The sequence below is a fragment of the Anser cygnoides genome, chromosome 5 (genome assembly GCF_040182565.1).
Source record: "Anser cygnoides isolate HZ-2024a breed goose chromosome 5, Taihu_goose_T2T_genome, whole genome shotgun sequence".
In the NCBI taxonomy this organism is placed as follows: Eukaryota; Metazoa; Chordata; class Aves; order Anseriformes; family Anatidae; genus Anser; species Anser cygnoides.
In genome coordinates, this window is record NC_089877.1 from 42,804,845 (window position 1) to 42,821,416 (window position 16,572).

At 40.2% G+C, this 16,572-nt stretch overlaps 1 protein-coding gene across 5 annotated transcripts in view; it reads left to right on the forward strand.

The window, feature by feature from the left end:
• Positions 1 to 16,572, forward strand: part of TTLL5 (tubulin tyrosine ligase like 5) — a 136,749-nt gene that overhangs the window by 26,591 nt on the left and 93,586 nt on the right. For all 5 annotated transcript variants that reach the window (XM_048059944.2, XM_048059945.2, XM_048059940.2 and 2 more), the window contains 8 exons: positions 6,835 to 6,916; positions 8,380 to 8,441; positions 9,229 to 9,320; positions 12,047 to 12,088; positions 14,214 to 14,327; positions 14,697 to 14,788; positions 15,418 to 15,480; positions 16,352 to 16,390. In XM_048059944.2, the coding sequence (XP_047915901.2) occupies positions 6,835 to 6,916; positions 8,380 to 8,441; positions 9,229 to 9,320; positions 12,047 to 12,088; positions 14,214 to 14,327; positions 14,697 to 14,788; positions 15,418 to 15,480; positions 16,352 to 16,390 (586 nt within the window). The remainder of the gene's footprint in view (positions 1 to 6,834; positions 6,917 to 8,379; positions 8,442 to 9,228; positions 9,321 to 12,046; positions 12,089 to 14,213; positions 14,328 to 14,696; positions 14,789 to 15,417; positions 15,481 to 16,351; positions 16,391 to 16,572) is intronic.

Genomic DNA, 16,572 nt, shown 5'->3' on the forward strand with positions numbered 1-16,572 from the left:
CAGCACAATTACCACCTTCTTACTAAAAATTAAATCAGAAATACTTAAGTTGTTTAGATTAGACTGTCAACTTTATTTCTGTAACAGTTTAGATCTGTCATTGTGCTTCATTCCTTTCCCAAGTAAACTTTTTTTACGTAGTATACATTTCTTTTAGATTTGAGGGAAGAGACTCCATTACATGGCTTCCTCATGTTCTAAAACAAGACTGGTGAGACTGTCTGTATGGTTCCAGCTACCCATGCTTGCCTAGAAAGTGAGAGTGGTAGGTCAGAATGATTCTTTTTCTAATGTTAAAGTGTGGTACTGCTGAAAATTTGTGGAAAGATTGTAGTGAGTCCCCTTTTGGTTATGCAATGTTAGCTATTTACTGCATTTTAGTAATAATTGATTCTCAAAGGACTTGTGATGCTCAGTAGCTTTGTTCTTTGGAAGCGCATCACAAAGTGTAAGTACCATGTGCTTTTGTTGCAAGCTTGTTCGTGCATTGATAATAGCAATGTGAACTCAGGTCTTTATTTTTTTTCCCTTTGATTAGCCAATAATTCCTCATTTAAAATTAAGCTGCAAGTAAATATACTTAACCGGTAGTTCCAGAGGAGGGCATGCTGCAGCACTCTGAATCAGTGCATCATCCTAAAACTGGTCACCAGTTAAGTTGTTGGTTGCTGCTAGAGCCTTCTTTAAGAGAAGCTGGATTTTGCACTGACTTTGAAAAATATGACATCTTGGTGTGAACAGGAGGTGCAATGGGGCTACATACACTCAAGCTGACCAAAGACTGCGTTGTTCTCTCCTGGAGCAGGCACTTCTGGGTGGGCTGGAAAAGGCAGTGAGGACTGCTTTCAGACAGTCTGAAAACTCTCTCCATACAATAGTTTAGTGGTAGATGGAATGAAGGCAACTGGGTGCAGCATTTATTTATGCCAGCATCTGGTGTAGTACCACTTTGTGTACTCACTGAAACATGAGCCTGGAGAAGCAATACATTAAGTCCTCTGTTTCACTCCCTGCTCTAGCCAACCCAACGGTGACACCACTGAGCTCTTCAATCAAGAAGGCATGGCAGGCTAGGATAATATGCATGTTTCTTGATCCCACCAAGGCATTACTGAGCATCCAGCTTAACTGCTTCTTTGTCTTAAGGATGAAATTGGCCAGGCTTATGCTACTAATCTATATGAAAATGGTATAGAGCAGATAAACTATTGTACTACTTGTGTGGTGTTGACCTGGAGCTAAACACTTAAAAAGTCTTAATTTGTATCTAATCACCAGTCTTCGACCATCTACATTACTGCTCTTTGTGAATACTTAATTTTCCTAGTAGTAGCAGTCGACCTGTTTGGGATAATGGTAGTCTTTTGTAGTATTGAGCATTGTTGGCCTGCTCCATAAAGAATTTTGAAGGATACAAAAAATGTACGATTAAGGGTTTTCTGCACTGACTTGTTTGACATGATTATAGGAGAGTCCCAGCTTGGAGACTTAGGCCAGCCTTACATATACCACACACGTTTTCATCTATGAAACCAGAATAAGATATGTCAAACTAGTAGCAGAACATGTGTTCCCCACACTTAATCTTTTTTGCAAAGCTTAATCCATTCAACTTAGCTCCTTACTGTCAGTCTGTGCTCTAAAACTGGTGTGTAAAGATGCCAGCGTGAATCTGAATAAGATTGTCCTCTGAGTCTTCTGGCTCCCATCAGATTCAGAAGTGCTGTACCTTTCTGAACAGGTCTCCTGATGATTGTAACGTGCCAAGGTAGTTTTTGTTAATATATGTATATCTTCAGATTTGACTGAAACAGTCAGCTGAATGTGAACAGTAAGAAGAGTTTGTGGGATAGGTCTTCTAGTGATAGCTCCCTTAGAAGCTAGTATCTATCCCTGCACTGTTTTCCTTACTTGTCACTTCAAAGCCCTAAATGGTACCTAACTGATGGATTTAGCACCCAGAGCTCAGCTGAAAGTCAGAATCCCAGCTGCCACAGGAGTTTTTGGTTCCTTTAGGAAACTGTTCTCAGCTTGCTAGCACCAGTTTCTTTGACCTCTTTTCTTAGGGCACTGTATCAGAAGTAGGAGGAATGAACTCTTCCAAAAACAGTAATAAAGAAATGACCAGCACTGTCAACTTTTCATGATCAGTGGACTTGTTACCGAAGTCTGAATCAACACTATGCTCTCATTCCATCTTTTACTATCATTGGTTTTTGCAGTGACGTTAAGGTCTTCTGCAGATAGCAAAGAATATGGAAGTGAGGTCTCCTGCATTGCTGGGGCTAAGGTTAATGGAGTTTGGAGTCTGAAGTTGGAAATCAGAAGAACCTGTGTTAGTAAAGTCAGGAAATATGCTCTATTTTTTTCTTCACTTCAGGTATCTATGGAGTCAGTTGTCTTTATTTTGATCTACCTGCTACTACCTTTTCCTAACTTGGCAACCCAAATTTGTTGAAGAATAGGAAGTAACATATCAACATATCAACTCTTCCATTCCTTCCCATAAGGGAAGTTAAGTGGTGTCATGAGGTGGTTATTGGGGTGCTAACCTCTTCAGTGACTGATTTCACATACTGAGTTGAAAAACATTCTTCATGGGGGATAATTTATTTACCCTGTAAGATTAGCACTATAAAGGCAGCCCAGTTTGCACCAAGACTTGTGTTCTTTGGTTTTTTAACTGTGAAGATTGCCTTTTTAGCTTTTCTGACCCCAGAGTGGAAGGATGGTTCTGATTCTGCCTTGGTATAAATAATGAGCCCAACTGTGGTCTTTTCTTCACCAAAGTAGTGGTTTGTGTAGGCACCCTCAAATTAGTTCACTTTTGAAGACTTCAGGATTTTATTGGAAATGTGACTATGTCCTTCAGGCGTCAGTAGAAGGAAGAAAGGTTGCAAAGCCTTTTCATAACCAATGAACTTTCTCTAATCACCTGTCATGGAGAAACCGTCTCTAAGTGAGGTAGTTGCACCTTTAGACAAGCTAATACGACAGACTAGCAGGTTCTGTCTGCATGTTATGTGAAGCAGAAAAGAACACCAAGATGTGGTATAGTTGTTTCCCCTCTTGTTGGATCCTTTCTTCTAATGTTAACACTGAGATAAAGCCTACCTTAGTTAAAAGAAAGTCCTCTGAAGAAGGGAGTTAAAGAACCTGTATTATTTGGAATGCAAGGCAAATTCCTGCACCAATACTTTCCCCAGAACACTGTCCAGAAGAGAGGCTTCGCTCTACTATCACTTGGTGTGAGACACCATGACCTTTTGCTTACCAAAGCCTAAACTGTTATGCTGCCCTCTTGTAGAATAACAGGAGTGCTTGAGGACCTGGTGGTGATAGGTCCCAACATGCAGACTTTTTATGGTGCTGTAGCTGTTAAGATGTACAGTCGAAGCAGGTACTGTACGATCACTAGGTAAAGCAATCTCTGTGAGTCCATTGACTCATTTACAAAATACTTAGCAGTTTCTGAAGTAGGGTGGAAAAAATGAAGACTGGAATTCCAGTGGCACAGGTGTAGTTCCTTGCACTTAAGAGTTTATTGCTCAAAATGAGATGGTCTGTTTTTGTCGCAAAAGCAGAAAAGTTGCATAGTGTGCAACTTTTTTCAGTGTGTATGTGTCAATTCATAACCTCAGGTTGCCTCCATTCAGTTGCAGAAAACCTCCTCTGCAATAAAGCTGCTGCTTTTTCCCTAGTGGACAAGCTGAGAACAAAGACTAAAATTACAGTGACCTTCTAGCAACTGAGCTTATTCTATGCAAAATCATGGAAACATTGTTTGCACTATAAGCTATTTCTTGTGAGTTAGTTGCTAGATTTATGGAGAATAGCAGATTCTTTGGGAATATTTTCTAAAAAGGATTTCCATTGCAGTCTCTTACAGGACTATAAGCCAAACTTGGAACACGAGGTAATTTATTAGAACCAAGAAGCTTGAGGCAACATCTCAAACCTTCCTCTTATTCTTAAATAATGACATTGGTTTAAAATAAATAAAAATCTCTGGCTGAGCTGTTGTTGTTAGACTTTAGTCTAACACTAGCACTTCTCTTGGGAGGATTGTGAAGCTCTGTCAGCAGTGACTTGTCTTTATGGGAGCGGGAGGGCAGAGGCTGTTCCTGCTGAGTCTTGGCAATAGCCAATACCTCCTGATATAATTTCAATCTCCTTAGCAAACTGCAGGGGTGAAACATACTTTTGTGGATCACAGTAGCAAGAGAAGGGGAGCAAGGGAAGGCACAGTAGAAACTTGCTATCTTAGTTTCTTCTGTTCTCCTGTTAAGAACAGTAGTGGTGCAAGATGGGTTGTTGTACACATACTGTTGCTGCAGCCTGAGGCACGCGTTTCTGTTTTGTCCACTCTGTTTTCTTCATCCTCTCTACAAAGGGAAGTAGCAGCCTTGCTGAAGCTGGTAATTGCAGATGGTATACTTCTGGTCTTTGCTATGCTCATGTGATTCTACATTTTTGTACTGCCTACACATAACCTTGATTTTCATGATTTTTTCTTTATTTTATTTTGTACAAATGGCAGTGGAGTTTTATAGTAGGAGGATGCTACTTCTGCATTTAATCTAGGTAGAGCATTTTCCACATGTGGAGGAGGGCCAAGGAAAGATTATTAGGATAATTGAAAACACAGGTAATTAATCTTCTTCTTGTGCTGTAGTATCCAAGTCAGACTTGAAAACTTTTTATGCTATGCCTTGTATGGGAACCCGCGGGGCTTGATTCAGTTGCCAGAACATGGATGATGCATAACTGCTGATGCTCTGAGGTAGCGCAGACATCTGTCTAGGTGCTGAAGATATGATTTAGGATACAGGGGAGACTTGAGCCATTGTGGAGTGGTGGTGGAGTATTGCAGAAAACCCTAAGGTGTTGTGGGTGGTATTAGGTACCTGTGTTTAGCAATGGAATTGAGTGGAGAGGGATGCCCTGAAGAACCTACCTTCCTAATAAACAACGCAGTCACAAGGGAATGGAGCACTAGCAACGTGGTCAGGACCAGCCAAGGTCAAGAGGTATCCAATATGTATTTGTAAAAGTGCATGGAGTAAGTGAGCAATTAGGACTACTGGGGTGGGAAAGAGGGAGGCTTAAAGAGCAAGTGGTTTGGAAGAGGGAGATAAGTGTGGGAGGATGACAAATACAGAGGAGCCAAATTATTAGCAGAGGTCCTCTGAGGGTCAGAAAGGGGGGAATGGCCAGCAGCAAAAGAAGCAGAAGGTAGTCAAAACAAAATGCTCTGCTTCCTGACTGGGCTTGGGAGGCAGCAGCCTGGCAGCTGCCACAGGCCCACTCATTGCTTCTCTGCCCTGGGCATGAGATTCCTGTCCACTGGAGTTTGCTGTGCAGTAAGAGTCACAGGTCTTCACTAAATCTGGGATTGTCTTTTGAAATAACATATTAAAAGCACCAGAGGTTTCTCTTGGTTGAAATGCTTTCTTAATGTTTACTCTTATAATCCCAACCTCCTTCTTTTTCCTACAGTGCAACCTTCCCAGTCTGGGGAGCAAGAGAGCCAAATGTAGATTCAGCCTCATTTCTTTGGAGTGAACCAACTCCTTAACTCTCTGTTGTTTTGCTTCCCGCTCACTGTCTGGCTACAGGGTCTAGAAGAGTGAGCAGGCAACACTCACAAATCCTGCTGCCATTTCCTCCCCTTCCAAGTCCCCCCTGCAGCTCATTAACTTTCCATCATAAGCTCCATGAACTCTCATACAGCTGTCTGCTTAGGAAGATCTTGTCAAGCAGTCCAGCTCCCTGGAGCCAGCGTGAACGTCAGGCAGGCGACAAAAGGCCAGGGCCAGAATTCAGGGGAAGCAGCACAGCAAAGAAATTCTTCAGCTTTCACTTCAGGCACTAGGGAACTGCTTGATTCCATGGAAATCCTTCTTCTCTGCCAATACCCTGTTCTATGGTGTTTTGAAAAAATGTGCATAAGTTGCCCTCGTGGTCATTAACTGTATTTCTTAATGTTGGAAGAGAGAATTGCATTAATGCCAACTTCTGATTTACAGTTGTCTTTGTGTAGCATCCTTCTTGCAACTGTATCCAAACTAGAGAGAACGTGTGTATAGAGTGAAGCAGTAAAATCAGTCTTGGAATGGGAAGCTGGCTTCAGTCTGGCCTGTGTTAAGCAGAACACATCTAGCAGATGTAATATGTTATGAAGGAGCGAGACATTTTAGAAGCTAAGGAAAGAATATTTTTATAGTGACTTGCTGCAAAGTGGCAAACTGTCAATAAGATGAAGAGCTGTGGGAGGTTTTCCATGTCGATGGAACTGCAGAGAACACCCTTGTATTCTTGTGAGGATATTGCAGAAAAACATACAGGAATAATTGGAAAGAAACTGATGTTGAAGGCCATAATTTTCTATAGCTGACTGGAACAACAAATACATGGATTAGAAAGCAAAAGGAGAATGAAGTTCTGTTGTTTCCAGGATCCAACGAAAAAAGCAGAGTGGACTGCTGTGCTTGTGTAAATTCTATGTGGAAAAAAGTTCTGCATGAGCTGAAGTTTGTGGATGGCAAAGACTTTTTTTTCTATATGATATTTCCCTAGATTCATTTTCTATTCTATTTCCCTAGATTCATTTTCTGCTTCTCTCTTTTCCCCACAAGCAGAATATATTTAATCTGAATTCTGAGGGAGTGAAACTTCCCGCTTGTGGAATGCTGTTTGTTCAGCCCTAGAGAGTTCACTGGGTTTCACATGCATGATGTAGATAGAAATGACCTGATAGAGACTAATGTTGGACTTTACCTGGATGTTTAAAGGTGCTGGAAGGTAAATTTCCAATGTTTGCTGTGTTTTCAGAGCTGTATGGTTTTGATGTCCTTATTGATGATACTCTCAAGCCCTGGTTGCTGGAAGTGAACCTATCCCCATCATTGGCCTGGTAAGTGATCTCTAGGTTAATATGAGGCTGGAACTGTTGCTGGACATGTTGCTGTCCTTGAAACTTGTTGCCCCCATGTGAGGGCATGATTTCATGAGGCCTGCAGAGTATTTGTTCCACTGCTAAGAGCTGACAGGACAGTCCTTTGCTTTTCCCTTTGCAGAAATAAACTCATTGCAGCAAAAGGCTTTGAAAGAACCCAGTTGGGATTCCATTTTCTTTTTAATTATTTCTCCTCTACAGTCCATCATCATTGTTAACACTTCTTAATCTCCCATCATAGACAAATTTTGAAACTCTCCAGACTATTGTGTGGGGTTTCCATCTGCTTGGCTAAGTAGATGCTTTAAGGTTTAGGAGTCAAAGCAGTGTTCAGGCATTATGTGTGACTTGCGTATGCAGATATATTCTTGGGCTCAATTTTTTGATCTAGTACTCTTTAGTTAAAATCCATAACATGAATGCAGTCTTGGCCCTTACTCTGACCTTCAATACCCTAATAAAGCTTGGTATTTATTTTAGTAGATCTCCAGCCACGTAAGTAATATGCGTGTTCCTGGAATTAGCCATATCTGACACTCCTCTTGGGTTTGCCCCCCCCCCCCATCTTTCTTTATCCTGCATAGAAATTTCTTCAACACACTGTTCATCACCCTTGTTTCCACAGTACCCGTTTGGTTTTCAGGTGCAACTAGAATGTTTATACAACATTTAATTAACGTGTTTGTTGGTCTGTGCTTATATATGTACATACTGGATTATTTGCATTCTTTACCACTTAAAACTCTCCAACTCATGCACACGTCCTTTGCTCTGCTTTGTTATGATTGCCAGCCTTTTTGTCCCAGTTGTTGGCATCTTGCACTGTGTAGTAGAAAATGGATGATTTCTCTGCTCCCAAGGAATCCAACTTTGCCTGTCTGACCTGAATTTTATTTATGTTTCTAGTGGAAAAATTATGGATGTGTTTTACCCGACCTCACTGTCTGATCTCTTCATATCTGTCACTTTCCCTAACCATTTATTCCCATTTATTAGAGTTAATCCATCTGTTTTCATGATTTTACATGGAAAAGGCATCAGTAATTATGTTTTTTAAGAATTCTAAGAATTATTTGAAAAACAGAAACCTTTCCTCTATTAAACGCAGTGTAGATACGTTCAGAGAATGTTTCTGGCCAAGCAGAGGTAAAACAAGGCTGTATGTTTCTGCATTAGGAGACAAAAGCTGTAAAAAAGTTATAAAATCAACAGATGCAATGTCTATAAACAGACATACACAAATCTGTTGCTGCTTGGTATTTACATATATGTGTGTGAATCACCTAGACTTCCTCCCATGTTGATTATGACAATGTTAAGGACCAATGCAAAGCAAATATGGATTTTTGGTTACTGGTATGTTCCTCTCATTTAATACCAGACAAATAATTCCTCTTGTTCTTTATTGCATGTGCGGATAGTGATGCTCCTTTGGACCTGAAGATCAAAGCTAGCATGCTCTCAGATATGTTCACCCTTGTAGGTGAGTGTAACAAAAAGCTCCTTGAATCTTTCCAACATTTGAAACTAATAAAAGGTATGATCATGAGCATATGTTAGAAAGCAGTTGTACATTAGGTTATTACATGAGTATAATAAAGGAGAATTCCAGTTAAGGAGGAAAATTGCATTTAGCACTGGGAAGTTTATGTCAACATTTCAGCTTCAGCCTGTAAATAATCTCATTGTTTGTGATTTTAGGTGGTATTGAGTCTATACTTTCTGTATTTTAAGACGCAGCTCTTTGTCTTAAGCAAGTAACTTCTGCTTAATCCTCAGAATCAGTGTTTGTGCACTTTGAGGTTGAACATGTGGGTTCTGTTTATGCTTTGTAGAAGTGGAGTCAAGATTGTGAAAGCTGCATGACTTTCTAGGGCACACCACCTTTTAGGCATCTGTAGTACATCTTGGTTCAGTTACTTGAGCAACTTGCTCCTAATGATAAAAAAAAAAAAGAGATGGAATTGTCATCAAGTAGCCTGCACAGTTATTTGAGAAAAGGAGCCTATATCTATGCTGCTATACAGTTACCCATCTTACTGATTTAAGCACTTGCTTTTAGAGCAAGATCCAATTTTATTCCGAAAATGTGTTCCAAAAGTGTGCAAAGTTTGGAATTAAATGACACTGGACATAAAAAAGAAAGGCATCCTTTTTGGTCCTTGGGCAGGGACAAGAAGGCTATGTATAGATTAAGATCAGAAATGCTGGGTGTATGTTTCAGGACTTGCCTGTTTTATAAACTGTCATATGGCTCCTGATTCTCACAGGCTTTGTATGCCAGGATCCAGGCCAGCGGTCAGGCCGGGCCATTAATCATTCATCTGAATCTGGCAGGAGAAATCCGTACCAGAAGCTGCAGGTAAGTGACTTCAACAAGCCAGAGCTGAAGAGGGATAGCAGGAAAGTAATTCACATTGAATTTGGCTCAAAGGTGAGAAACTCAGTGAGTGAGGGGCCTACAAGAAAGAGGCTCTTTGTCAGGGAGTGTAGTGATAGGACAAGGAGTAATGGTTTTAAACTAAAAGAGAGTGAATTCAGATTGGACATGAGGAAGAAATTCCTTACTCAGAGGGTGGTGAGGTACTGGCACAGGTTGCCCAGAGAAGCTGTGGATGCTCCATCCCTGGAAGTGTTCAAGGCCAGGCTGGATGAGGCTTTGAGCAACCTGGTCTGGTGGGAGGTGTCCTGCTGCCCATGGCGGAGGGGTTGGAATTAGATGGTCTTTAAGGCCCTTTCCAACCCAAATCCTTCTATGATTCCGTGAGTGAGTGAGGTTATCTGGCTTTCCAGCAAAACTACAGAAAAGCCTCAGAGAATGCAGCTGAGCTATGAAAATGGCTGTTTAGGCATTTTCATTTTGTTGTGGACAACAAGCTTCCAGAAGCCTAGAGCTTTATGAACGTATTGAAGACCTCCTCCTAGGCAGGAAGAGCTTTTGCATTTGAAATTTAAAGCTTATTGCCCATATACTCCTGGAATCTCTCCCTTCCTTTCCCTTGGATCCTTGGACTGAGGCCTCATGTGGCTTGCTGTGACTGCACATTACCTTTTCTGCTGAGACAGCACTTTCGTAGCACTGTAATGCTCAAGGGCAGCTGTTCTCTATCTCCTTCTGGCTCCACTTGGATCCCATAAATAGCTGTGAGAGTGGAGCAACCACAAAAGGCAGGGAGATCCCCAATCTCCTTTGAAGTTTTAGATGAATATATATCTCACCAGGCAAGTAGACGAACAGAATATCTTGATGTTCTCTGCAGCTGATGTCATCCTGCGAGGAGCATACAGCATGGCTGTGTAACTCAAACTCAATTGGGAAAAGAAGTCATCTTCATTCAGTGACAGAGTACCAATATACTGTCCACCTTTTGGTTAAGGGAAAACTTACAGAAATCACAAGACTTTGCTTCTTGTAAAACTTGGAACTTGGGAGATGTAAATAGTTGGTAGTGTGACATTTAAACACCTATAGATTGCCTGACTGAATTCAAGGCTTCTGAGGCTCGTTTTATAAATAGGGTTTCATGCAGATCCCCTTGACTTGAAGTCTTTTATCTGAAAAAAAAATGTAAAAGTCTCAGAGAATTGAACTAGAAGCACTGAATTTTAAGGAGGTTTTAAGCTTATTGATTTATTTTGCTTAAAAACTACAGATGTTTGTAAGGTCGGGATAGTTGAAACCTGCAAAGATTCACATGACAAGCAGTGGTTACAAGATAAGACTAAATTCTCTTTTGGGATGTTTGTCTACTTCACCTATGCTTACTGGGAATGGCCTTCTGTGATAGTTTTACATGACTGTTTTCTTAAGAATGTGATTGGGAATCCCATGGGTAAGTAGGTCTGTAGATCCTTCTGTGCTTCAAGAATGTTTTGGCCTGATTTTTGCTGAAAATGTTTTATTTCAGGTTTTGTTGAATCCTTGATATTTCTATACCTACTCTTGGTTGTGGCTACTTGGTTATTTTGACCTATTTTTAAAAACTCCTTCAAGATTTCTAAGTTGTAATTGTTTGCATAGTCCATCTTTAATCAGAGGAATAGCCACTTCCTGGGAAAGAAATCCTGATACCAGCATTCTGGGTCATGAGATCATTATGGTGACTTCTGCTGTCTTTCACCAGACCAGACTGCAAGTTCCTTGTGCAATTCCGTTGGTTTGACTCTCTGAGCATTTCTCCCTCTAGAGAGATGAACAATTTAGTGGCTTCCTTTGTAACTTGTTGATTTGGTCTGGAACTCTTTCAATTAATCATAAACAATGAAGGGACCTTGGCCTGATTTGTATAGACCAACTATAGAGACGAACTTGGCAGTAGTACAGCTAGAAAAGATAGATAGGTCTCCTGAGAATCCCTTCCTATGCCCTTGGGCACCAGAGAGGAGGAAGGCAGCCCAAATACCACTAAAGGCAAAAAGAACTGAAGCTCCTATGATAACGGTTTTCTTTCGAACATACTGCTGCTATTGACCTGGTCTTGCTTGTAGGCCTGATGCCAAAGGAATCCTTATTAAATAATACAGGGTACTTTTTGACATTCTGCTGATGTTTCTACACCTGTACTAGGTTGTTAAATAGCATCTTGTTTCTCCACAAGAACTGGAATGATGTGGAGACATTTAAATGAAATGGCTTCTGTCAGGATTCTTACTATTTTTTTTTCCCATCTGTTCTATGAACAATTCTACTTGGCAGCATCTGTTTCTTCTCAATACATAGCTAATAAATATTTTCCTCTAGGTAACTCTTATCTTACAAAAATATGAATTCTGGTCTTGAGGGTTGAGTTCATTCATCCATTCTGAAGAGCTCTTTTCTGAGTGCTTTTTCAATGCCTCTGCAGGATTTTCAAACAGTTGAGCACATCTGAGTTTAGCATTAGCGCTGTGTCTGTAATGGGGACAGGATACATTTGTGGTGGATTTGAGCAAGATCTGAAATGAGGTGATAGAATCTGTTGACTATTTCTCTGGACTTCAGTTATACCTGTTTGCTTTAGGGCACTCACCGTTCCTCTGCAGCTCAGGCAGGGATGATAGTGTTTTGAAGAACACGAGGTTTTTATTCCCTTTGTGCATCTCTTGCAGCGTCCTGTGTCTGCACAGTCCCAACCTGCAAGCACCAGACTGGTAAGTACTGGACTTGATTCAACTCCCTTCACCAAAATAAAGGATGTGTTTTCAAACATTACCTTGTGCACAACTGGTCCCAAAATATATTTTACAGCTAAGTTGCCTGGGTGAGAGGAAAAAAATAAGGTGGGGGAAAGGAGGGGAAGCCTAGAAAAGAGGAGATGGATAGGTACTGGAATACATTCGGAATACATTTCCCTGTTGTAGGAGCAAAGGCTGGAAAAGTATTTAGATCAGTACTAGCAGCTTAAAGAATAGAAGTATGCTCAGAGGCAAGATCAGCTGCATCAAATCTGTCAAAGTATTTAAGCCTGCAGGTGTTTCTAGACTGCATTTTTAAGAAATTTGATAGAGATGTTTAAAGAAAGCTAGCTTTCTCTTCATCAGTTGATGAAGACAGTGGCAGCACAGTGTTCTGGATTTTGTAGGATATTGAAAAGGAAAATATAAAAACAAAGAGCTGATATGAAAGCAGCAGCAAATATAAGGATTGTTGCATCAAACAGGAAGAGGGCAAGGAATTTTTGTCTATATACTACAGAGGATGGAATAAGTTTGGATGAAAAGGATAGCACAGGTGAATCTGTATTGCCAAAATTCAGGCTTCACAGTAAGTGAAGTAATTATTGTCGTTATCTGAAAGAAACTACAAAAATTTGTGTGAACTGGGTCCAAATTGTTTGGAGGAGATTAGAAGAAAGATTTCTCACAGATAATGGAAAAACACAGAACTATCTTAGGTATAAGTCAGACTGATCCACCTTTCTAGGTGTCAAATTTGGCACCCTCCTTGCAAGCCATATGGACAAATCAATGTTAGCATACAATTCTAAGCACCTGGCTGTGTGGGGACTTGGTAGGCATTATTTTGCTGCTGGGCTTCATGGGCTAGCACAATAGTGATGATTGATTCTAATTTTCTGCAGTTTCCCAGCAGGAAAGAAGGTAGCACAGATGGAATCATCTTGAGATCCTAATTCATTCTATGGGCTGCCATTTAGGTCATTCAGTATAAGTTTAGCTGAGGCTATGAGAAAAGATAAGACGAAGAAAAAAGTCTAACTGAATAATGAGGTTTCACAGAGAATAGGAAAGATCTTTGTGCCAACTGCTGTCAGTGATTAGTATAATGAGAATCATGATGTGGGAACCAACGATGCTCTCAGAATTTGGAGATAAATCAAAGTGGTTGGATTTATCTGTACTTTTAAAGATAAGCTGGGTCAAAGAGGAAGCAAGAATTTCATGAAGTTGGAGACATTTCTGTGCTATAGCCAGAGAGAGTCCTGCAGTAAAGGAGGAAGTGGAGGTTACTGAAGCAAAGTTGTTGAGCTGTGCTTTTGGCTTGGAGGAAAGTTTAGGAAGAAAGACTAAAATCCTTTCCACTTAAGGCCATCTACTGCATCATGCAAACCTGACTACTGATTTTTTTTTATTCTTCTACAAGTGCTTTTGTCTCCTACCCTCTCATCCAGAGGGTGCCCTCTTGTCTCATTTTGTCTTATTTTATTTAATCGGTTTCCATTAACAAAACGTTTCAGTTGGCACCTGCTACATCAGTTTTCTCTTTGAATTTTTCTCTGCCAACCACTGCAGCGTAACTCACTCTAGTGCAATGCCTCTTGCTGTTGTTGCTTTATCTGTAGATTCTGAATAGCGTGCAATTTCTAATGAAATAGAGACTGGAATTCAATTCCAATTCAAGTAGTCCTTACAAAAAACTAAAACCTGATGTTGCCATGAGTTTAGTTTTATATGAGCAGTATGGGATATTTCCCTGAGCTTTTCTGAAGTAAGGTTTCTGTCATGTTTTTCACTTCTTTCTAGGCTAAGAAGGCTCTCTAGTGCATTCTTTGTTTGGTTTCCTCTTAAGAGGAAATCTGAATTTTATATAAAAGCATGAAACCTTCTAAGATAAACTCTTTTAATGCATTTTTTTAATTATTATAATTAGATAGATTAGATTCTTAAACAGCTGTAGTGCAGGAGCATGAATTCTGGCTGTAATATTCTGGAGTGTAGATTCTGCTGGAAATGGGGTCCTGGAGTTTGAATGTAACTTTGTTGTTTAAAGTAAGTTGAGAGAGGAAGGGAAAGACTTGGATTCACACTGTCTCTGCAGCGTACCCGTCCTCTGTCTGCCAGTGATGCCGAAATGAAAAACTTGATGTCCTCAGGCAGGGAAAAAGCAACAGGAAGGCAAGGCAGCTCTGTGCTAGGTCTCTCCATGGAGGAGGTAAGTAGGTTATTAAATATCTTTTGTTTACTGTGACTTTCACTCAATATATGGGATCACTTGCTCAGCAAAGAGCAAGGGCACATGCCTGAAAAACATGACAAAAGTATAAAGGTTTTGGAACAGAACTACTGGGTTTTATTGCCTCTGCCCTCAGTCATGCCAACCATATATATATGCTCCAGGCTACGTTGGACTCCATCAGAATTTAAATGCAAGATAAAATTGCCTAAAGATGTAATATGTACCGAGCTCACTCCCAGGACTGCAGTAACAGCATTCTTGTCCTCTGAAATTCAAGGATTTTTCTAGGGTTTGTTTTTCATTGTATCTATTTTGCTAGCTATTTTTTCCTCTTTTTATTCTAAGGTAAGAGTTCTTCGTCGAGTGAGAGAGGAGAATGAACGGAGAGGAGGTTTCATCCGGATATTCCCAACCCCAGTAACATGGGACCTTTATGGGTAAGAATCAGAGTCCTTTAGGATGGCTTAGTGTTACACTGACGCTCTGTATTGAGGAGTATTCTGTGTTAGGTACATGTAGATTAACAAGGTCAGCAGTTGTGAGCTTATTGAGGATTTTGGTAGAGTTTATTTTAGTGCTGAGGATTCTTTTTTTCCTGATTCCTTGTTTTTAACTTCTACTTTGCTTAACTGCACCTTAGAGAAGGCTATTAAACATTGTTTTACAAGTACTAATACTGCTTTTCTGTCAGAATAAAAATGTCTCCACCATAATCTATTGCTGCTATCTGCTTTTACATCCTGCAGCTGCATATACTGTGTACCTGTGTACTCTGTCATTGGGCCATAAACCCAATATAGGACTCATCCTGTGAGTGGTACTATACTTTTTTTTTTTTTTCTTTCCAGTCTGTAATGTTTCTTCATGTCTCTTGCTTCTTCAGGAACTTCAGCTAATAATTGGTAGCTCTCCTGATGTTCTCTTTCTATTATGGTACAGCATGTTGTTTCAATAGACTTTCTGGGATGTTTTTTATAGATCACTTCTTTCTGTATTATGCTGCCTTTCAATATGTTGAACTCTAGCTTGATACATCATTTATTTTGTGTTTTTTTTTTTTTTTTAGATCGTTTTTAGAGTACAAGACATCAATGAACTACATGCTGGCCACGCGTCTGTTTCAGGACAGGTAGAAAGCTTTTGGATTTGGGAGGGAGGCAAAGGACACAAACACCATGAAAAGGATTGATTCATCACTCATCCAATGTTATAAACACCAGTCTGTCATTTACAAGGGTAGTAATAGTTGTACATCTCTTTTCTGGTGTGCCAGTGACTGTGGAGGTTTCCTGCATTTTGACATGACTCAGTTCTGAATCCAGGGGCAAAAAGGACAATGCATAAAAGGCATGGGAGTCACTGGTAGGAAAGATGACACTCCAGACATGTAGAACCTCCAAGCACCTAGGCTTCCCCATGAAGAGATGATATAGATGGTCCCTGCTTACCTTTTTGTCCAAATTTAAAGTCACATCAGAGCTTTCCCTCATGTGAAGTAAACATTGGAAATTTACTCCAGAGGTTTAGTATCCCCGTTTCTTGACCTATGCGAGCGTTATTTGATGCCTCTTTCTCTGGGTTGTGCTTTGGTTCATGCGTCTAGTTGAACTTCCATTGAGAGTTGTATGCATTTTCACTGTATGATTAGCATCCCTCCTCTTTCTCAGTTTTTCTTATCCTAGTTCTATAATAAGGTTACTACAGAATAAAGGTAAGGTTGGTCAGCACTGTAATTTTTTTTTTTTTACTGTGTGATTTCAGGGATGTTTCTAGAGGTTTAGCTCCAAGTGACATCATCTCCAATTTGAGTTAGACAGATGCAAGCATAAGTTGCAGAACATATGTTCAGAGTTGCTCTTTTAAAGCCTTTTTTCCTCCTTTAAGATAGGATTAAGAGGAAATTCTGTAAATTTGGCCATTCCACTTTATATATGAAGGACTTTTTCTTGCAGTCTATGATCAAGAATGGAAGGTAATTTTTCCCCTTTTTCCCTTTGTAGGGACAAGATGAAAGGAGACTTCATCACTGGGAGATCCCGGTAAATTCCTTTTAGAGAAATAATTTGAATTTTTAGGATTTATTCTAAATTTAGATTTCCACAACTGTGCCTTAAATCCTGGGTCTATTCTACCTGAAATCAATCAAAATTAGAAAAAGTTGTGTTGCTCCCACCTCTCACAACCAATTTTGTCAAGTAAACGGCAGTGAGCAGAGTGTCCC